Source organism: Neoarius graeffei, chromosome 24 (assembly GCF_027579695.1).
Source record: "Neoarius graeffei isolate fNeoGra1 chromosome 24, fNeoGra1.pri, whole genome shotgun sequence".
Lineage (NCBI taxonomy): Eukaryota > Metazoa > Chordata > Actinopteri > Siluriformes > Ariidae > Neoarius > Neoarius graeffei.
Genome location: NC_083592.1, coordinates 32,184,789 through 32,192,701, shown reverse-complemented (window position 1 = coordinate 32,192,701; position 7,913 = coordinate 32,184,789). Strand labels below are relative to the sequence as shown.

Below are 7,913 nucleotides of genomic sequence, written 5' to 3'. Positions count from 1 at the left end.
TAGACGGCGGCATGGTGGTGTAGTGGTTAGCACTGTTGCCTCACAGTGAGAAGGTCCTGGGTTCAAGCCCAGTGGGCGATGAAGGCCTTTCTGTGTGGAGTTTGCATGGTGTCTGCATGGGTTTCTGCCGGGTGCTCCGGTTTCCCCCACAGTCCAAAGACATGCAGGTTAGGTTAACTGGTGACTCTAAATTGACCGTAGGTGTGAATGTGAGTGTGAATGGTTGTCTGTGTCTATGTGTCAGCCCTGTGATGACCTGGCGACTTGTCCAGGGTGTACCCCGCCTTTCGCCCATAGTCAGCTGGGATAGGCTCCAATTTGCCCGCGACCCTGTAGAACAGGATAAGCAGCTACAGATAATGGATGGATGGGAATTATGCAAAAAGTATGGATTCGATCACAGTAAAAAGTGGCATGATCACAGAGCAGAACCTGTACTGGAGAATGAAGGTATATAGATATGATGGGATTTCAACATCAGAACTGACAAAGTGATAAAAGCTAGGAAGCCTGATACTGATGTAATGGATAAGAGGTCAAGAAATTCTCAATCATGGCTATTAAGGAGGGCGGCACGGTGGTGTAGTGGTTAGAGCTGTCGTGTCACAGCAAGAAGGTTCTGCGGTCGAGCCCAGCGGCAGACGAAGGCCTTTCTGTGTGGAGTTTGCATGTTCTCCCCGTGTCCGCGTGGGTTTCCTCCGGGTGCTCCGGTTTCCCCCACAGTCCAAAGACATGCAGGTTAGGTTAACTGGTGACTCTAAATTGAGCGTAGGTGTGAATGTGAGTGTGAATGGTTGTCTGTGTCTATGTGTCAGCCCTGTGATGACCTGGCGACTTGTCCAGGGTGTACCCCGCCTTTCGCCCGTAGTCAGCTGGGATAGGCTCCAGCTTGCCTGCGACCCTGTAGAACAGGATAAAGCGGCTACAGATAATGGATGGATGGATGGATGGATGTTTCTGTAGATCATTTATGTTTGTGTTTCTTGCTGTAATGTTGGATGTAAGAGTTTCATTGTGTATTATAGGCGACACTGTTTACTACTTGAGCACTGAAGACTGCTCTGCTCATCTCATGTGCGGTTTGGAACGAAACCGGAGAGTTCCCGCTTCTGCGTCTTCAATGGTTCGAAGCTCATGAAAGGGGCGTGTCTCTCTCTCTCTCTCTCTCTCTCTCTCTCTCTCTCAGTGTGTGGTAAAGGAGAGCACATGAATAGCTGTTGTAAAAAGCACTGAGGCGGAGGGAGCTTTGAATCCCATTCACTGACACTGTTAAGGCGAGGTCTCTCTCTCTCACACACACACTCTCTCTCTCTCTCTCTCTCTCTCTCTCTCTCACACACACACACAGAGTTTGCAGGGGGACAGGAAGAAAAGAAGAGCGCCACATCTGGATATAATTCTGAATATTCTCTGTCTCACTCTGTCCATCTCTCTCTCTCTCTCCTTCAAACGGAACCAATGTTGGATGTACGTTAGCACCCGGACTCCTACAGCTCCATCAGAAGGAATGCATCTCTTCACCCTCAGGCTGCTTGCTGTGATTTGGCTGATTGCTCTGACACACGGTAAGACCGACCGCACACAGCCTGCTCCGGTTGTTTGCAGTGTGCACATCAATGTCAGAAAATACAAACAGTCAAAACTCACCGCGATTATGAAGTGGGGTTAAAATAAAATTAATAAAATAGCCGACTTATGAGCGGAAACCCACTTGTTGCGCTCAGGATGAAAATCATTCAGCGCTCGGATTGACTTTAAAAAGCTTTAAAATGGATTATAAAGAGTCCCAGTGGTGTGTTTTCTACCTGTTTATGAAACTGTATGAGATAAACAGTGTACAGTGGTTTCTGTGGCTCTTTATACAGACAGTGAGCATCAGGAGCCAGTGTCACTCACATAACGGTCCCCGAGCGCTGCTGCTCACACAGAGCGGCAACATCTTATACTGACTAACAGCACACACACACACACACACCTGCGGGATCCCGCTTATTAAGAGGAGCAAAATAGTAAAAGAAGAAGAGGAAGGAAAAGAAGAACTGTTCAGGGTTACAAGTGTTTGCTCGGAATTCCGTTTCTCATTTTTCTTAGCCGTGAACAAGAGAACTAACAAAATAAAGCTGACCAAAGTACAGAGTTAACCAAAGCACAGAGTTAACTAAAATACACAACTAACTAAAGCACAGAGTTAACCAAAGCACAGAGTTAACCAAAGCACAGAGTTACCTAAAGTACACAACTAACCAAAGCACAGAGTTAACCAAAGCACAGAGTTAACTAAAGCACAGAGTTAACCAAAGCACAGAGTTAACTAAAGTACACAACTAACTAAAGCACAGAGTTAACCAAAGCACAGAGTTACCTAAAGCACAGAGTTAACTAAAGTACAGAGTTAACCAAAGCACAGAGTTAACCAAAGCACAGAGTTAACTAAAGCACAGAGTTAACCAAAGCACAGAGTTAACTAAAATACACAACTAACTAAAGTACAGAGTTAACCAAAGCACAGAGTTAACTAAAATACACAACTAACTAAAGTACAGAGTTAACCAAAGCACAGAGTTAACTAAAATACACAACTAACTAAAGCACAGAGTTAACCAAAGTACACAGTTAACTAAAGCACAGAGTTAACTAAAGCACAGAGTTAACCAAAGCACAGAGTTAACTAAAGTACACAACTAACTAAAGCACAGAGTTAACCAAAGTACACAGTTAACTAAAGTACAGAGTTAACTAAAGCACAGAGTTAACCAAAGTACAGAGTTAACTAAAGTACACAACTAACTAAAGTACAGAGTTAACCAAAGTACACAGTTAACTAAAGTACAGAGTTAACTAAAGCACAGAGTTAACCAAAGTACAGAGTTAACTAAAGTACACAACTAACTAAAGTACAGAGTTAACCAAAGTACACAGTTAACTAAAGTACACAACTAACTAAAGTACAGAGTTAACCAAAGTACACAGTTAACTAAAGTACACAACTAACTAAAGCACAGAGTTAACCAAAGTACACAGTTAACTAAAGTACACAACTAACTAAAGTACAGAGTTAACCAAAGTACACAGTTAACTAAAGTACACAACTAACTAAAGCACAGAGTTACCTAAAGTACACAACTAACCAAAGCACAGAGTTAACCAAAGCACAGAGTTAACCAAAACACAGAGTTACCTAAAGTACAGAGTTAACCAAAGCACAGAGTTAACCAAAGCACAGAATTAACTAAAGTACACAACTAACTAAAGCACAGAGTTAACCAAAGCACAGAGTTAACCAAAGCACAGAGTTACCTAAAGTACACAACTAACCAAAGCACAGAGTTAACCAAAGCACAGAGTTAACCAAAGCACAGAGTCACCTAAAGTACACAACTAACCAAAGCACAGAGTTAACCAAAGCACCGAGTTAACCAAAGCACAGAGTTACCTAAAGTACACAACTAACCAAAGCACAGAGTTAACCAAAGCACAGAGTTAACCAAAGTACAGAGTTAACTAAAGTACACAACTAACCAAAGCACAGAGTTAACCAAAGCACAGAGTTAACTAAAGTACACAACTAACTAAAGCACAGAGTTAACCAAAGCACAGAGTTAACTAAAGTACACAACTAACTAAAGCACAGAGTTAACCAAAGTACAGAGTTAACTAAAGCACAGAGTTAACCAAAGTACAGAGTTAACTAAAGTACACAACTAACTAAAGTACAGAGTTAACCAAAGTACACAGTTAACTAAAGTACAGAGTTAACTAAAATACACAACTAAATAAAGTACAGAGTTAACCAAAGCACAGAGTTAACTAAAGTACACAACTAACTAAAGTACAGAGTTAACCAAAGTACACAGTTAACTAAAGTACAGAGTTAACTAAAATACACAACTAACTAAAGTACAGAGTTAACTAAAATACACAACTAACTAAAGTACAGAGTTAACCAAAGCACAGAGTTAACCAAAGCAGAGTTAACCAAAGTACAGAGTTAACTAAAGCACAGAGTTAACCAAAGTACAGAGTTAACTAAAGTACAGAGTTAACCAAAGTACTCAGTTAACTAAAGTACAGAGTTAACTAAAATACACAACTAACTAAAGTACAGAGTTAACTAAAGTACACAGCTAACTAAAGTACAGAGTTAACCAAAGCACAGAGTTAACTAAAATACACAACTAACTAAAGTACAGAGTTAACCAAAGTACAAAGCTAACTAACGTACAGAGTTAACTAAAATACACAGCTAACTAAAGTACAGTTAACTAAAGTACACAGTGAACCAAAGTACACAGCGAACCAAAGTACACAGCTAAATAAAGTACAGAGTTAACTAAAGTACACAGCTAACTACACAGTTAACTAAGGTACAGAGTTAACTAAAGTACACAGTTAACCAAAAGTACACAGCTAAATGAAGTACACAGGCAACTAAAGTACAGAGTTAACTAAAGTACACAGTTAACCAAAGCACACAGCTAACCAAAGTACACAGTTAACTAAAGTACACAGCTAAATAAAGTACACATCTAACTAAAGTACAGAGTTAACTAAAGTACACAGCTGAATAAAGTACATAGCTAACTAAAGTACACAGCTAACTACACAGTTAACTAAGGTACAGAGTTAACTAAAGTACACAGTTAAATAAGGTACAGAGTTAACTAAAGTACACAACTAAATAAAGTACACAGCTAACTAAGGTACACAGTTAACTAAAGTACACAGCTAAATAAAGTACAGAGTTAACTAAAGTACACAGCTAACTACACAGTTAACTAAGGTACAGAGTTAACTAAAGTACACAGCGAACTAAAGTACACAGTTAACCAAAAGTACACAGCTAACTGAAGTACACAGGCAACTAAAGTACAGAGTTAACTAAAGTACACAGTTAACCAAAGCACACAGCTAACCAAAGTACACAGCTAACTAAATTACACAGCTAACTAAAGTACAGAGTTAACTAAAGTACACAGCTAAATAAAGTACACAGCTAACTAAGGTACAGTTAACTAAAGTACACAGCTAACTAAAGTACAGAGTTAACTAAAGTACACAGCTAAATAAAGTACACAGCTAACTACACAGTTAACTAAGGTACAGAGTTAACTAAAGTACACAGCTAGCTCAAGTACACAGTTAAAGTACATAGTTAACCAAAGTACACAGCTAACTAAAGTACATAGTTAACCAAAAGTACTGTACACAGCTAAATGAAGTATGCAGCTAAATGAAGTACACAGGTAACTAATCGTGTAAACTTTCAGAAGAAAAGGTAGGCTACTATACTGTATCTTTGTTTGCCCAGGGTAGCATCTTTAGCTTTTCTAACTTTAATCTGTGTCTTTCGCTTGCAAATGTAGATATAGTGTACCTTTCAAGATATTTCCCTCATAATAAAGCTTTAAATGTACACTGCCTACATTTATCTTGGCAAAAGATAGCCTACATACTCAATAAGAGTATAAGGGTACAGTGCCCTTTTTCTGAGTGGATAGATAGATAGATAGATAGAGAGAGAGAGAGAGAGAGAGAGAGAGAGAGAGAGAGAGTACTGTGCAAAAGTCTTAGGTACCCTATTAATTTGCCCAAACTTTGTTATAGCTTTTTATTTTATGACTTCTACATCATCAAGTCAGTACTAAAACATTTTAGATTTCCAAACATTAGTTTTCCAGCACAAAATTAAATGTTACAGAAAAATGGTTGTATGTTAGCAAAGAAAGCTGCATATTATGTAAGACATGACTTTTCAGACAAAAAACAAACAAAAAAACCCATAAATTAAGACTGCAGGGGTTTTGCTGCAAAAATAAGAAGTAAGTGTGACAAAGTCTTCTGAAAACTGTGGCTGGTTCTGTAAGATACTCAGTAAAACTGCACAAATTGTTCCTGAGATTTTTTTAAGCAAACCAGACAGTAACACCAAAGATTGATTTTGTTTCATACAGTGCTCTTTATAGTATTTTCTAAATGTAGAAACATTTAATTTAATTGTTTTGAAGGCATTTTTGCTCTGAAGCATTTCCTTGCATTGGCCTCAGGCTTTCACACAGTACTGTAGATACGTAGATAGATAGTAAAGTTACTTTAGCACAGTTAGGCAAAGTTTCACAGAAATGATTTAGCAGGTCTGTGTTAACAACCAAAAATAGCCCCATTCTGGACAACGGCTGAAGGCTGAAGAAGGACGAGAGCAATGCTGTGTTCTAGCCACCAAATGTCTCTTTAAAGTCTTACGAGTCACACTTTTGCCCCATCCCTTTTTCTCTCCCTGGGCTTTGAGCCATGGCATTTTGGTTTCTCTCCAACAAACTGAAAGCATTCATTTACTTATAAATGAATATTTGTTGGAACTGGGGAACAACAAATATCATCATTACTTTTGTCTCCTTTCTCTTATCCAACCCTTGGAATTTGGCATGTATCTGAAATTTTGTATTTGTACCACTCTGGGCAGGGACTTTTATTCCCTTGGTGACATTCTTGTATTTGCAGGTCTGAAATGTTCTGAGAAATGCCAAAACGGAGGTACGTGTGTGGCTACTACAGATGGAAGAGGAGAATGCATGTGAGTATGAATCTCACCAAGTGTTTAAAATATGAGCACGAAGCCTCCCAGTTGTACTGCACCAATCCTGGGCATCTGGTTTGATCTTTTCAATGAGTAGACTTGCCGAATGATTTCGTTAGTTTGACAGGAAATTAATAATGTACACTCTTAGAAAAATAGTACGAGATCGTTCCTTTCCTTTTCACTTGTGTTGTATCATCTTTTGTACCTCTAATATGCATCTTTCACCTAAAAACTTGGATATAATGTACATTTTAAATGATTTAGAATAAATAAATTTACTATTATTATGGTAATTAGTTTATAGGGTAAAAGTTTAAAAGGACTCAAGGGTACACACATATCTTTGTAGGTCAAAGATACATACTAAATATACAAAAAGTATCCATCATCCCAGAGATGAGGAACGGTACAGTTTAGCAGTCTTTTCTTTCGGAGAGTGGACCCTGGCAATCAGAAAAAAAAGTCTGGTGGCATGTCTAAATACTGCATTTTAAATCAAGGCCCTACCTCACACCTAAAACGCCATGTTTTTGTACTGTGCCAAGCTTACGCACGCTCTTGAAGAGAAAACATGGCCTACACTAGCCAATGAACAGGATGATGGTGATGAGTTGATGAAGGGAGGGGAATTTGGCGTTCTCTTGTCTTGTTGTTTGTGCCTCTTCTCTAACAGAAGTCTCAGAGATGCTCTAAGCCCCAAATCTTGTTTCTCTTTTCTTTTATGAAACGACAGCTGGGGTTTGCCAGAAACTCAGCATCCATTGTTCTCCCATCTAGATTAATTCTGTGTGACTAATCTGTGTCAGGCTTCCCAGAATGCCTGTAGGCCCCGCACCCCACTCGCCCCCCACCCAACATGCCCCTGTCCCTGCTTGGGTGTTTTGTCCCATTTTGAATGGCTATTCTTTGATTTATATTAGAGGGACAGATGGCAGCAGAGTGTAATTGGACTGGATGTTTTCATAATTGGCAACAATTGAGCAGACGAATATCAAAAGCAAACTGCCCTAGAGCACATACCTTCACTCTTCTGATTAGATTAAGGAAAAAAAAAAGTTTCTATGAAATCGCAACTGGCTGTGAGTTGATGTATTACTGGGGCTAACTTTTGTTTGCTTTTTTCTATCTGTGCACAATTGAGATACAAACATGGGCTTGAGTTTCAAGGAGTTTGGCTGAGTGCAATAGTGTCTTCTTTCTCGTTATCAGCAAGTTATCAGCATGACTGGTTTGAAATAGGGACTGTGGCAATGTTTGTGGCCTCCTTTAGAGGGCAGTTCTCTCACGCGGCCGTGCTGGCATGGGGCCACGTCTTAATTCTGTCTGGCAGCCTCCC

The 7,913-nt window shown here is 39.4% G+C and overlaps 1 protein-coding gene across 1 annotated transcript in view; it reads left to right on the top strand.

Annotated features, from left to right (window-relative positions):
- The first annotated feature begins 1,212 nt into the window (after window positions 1-1,212).
- The window catches only part of notch1b (notch receptor 1b), an 89,590-nt gene continuing 82,889 nt past the window's right edge, over window positions 1,213-7,913 (top strand). Inside the window, exons 1-2 of the mRNA XM_060907060.1 lie at window positions 1,213-1,565; window positions 6,499-6,571. Of these exons, the coding sequence (XP_060763043.1) occupies window positions 1,466-1,565; window positions 6,499-6,571 (173 nt within the window). The 5' untranslated portion in view covers window positions 1,213-1,465. The remainder of the gene's footprint in view (window positions 1,566-6,498; window positions 6,572-7,913) is intronic.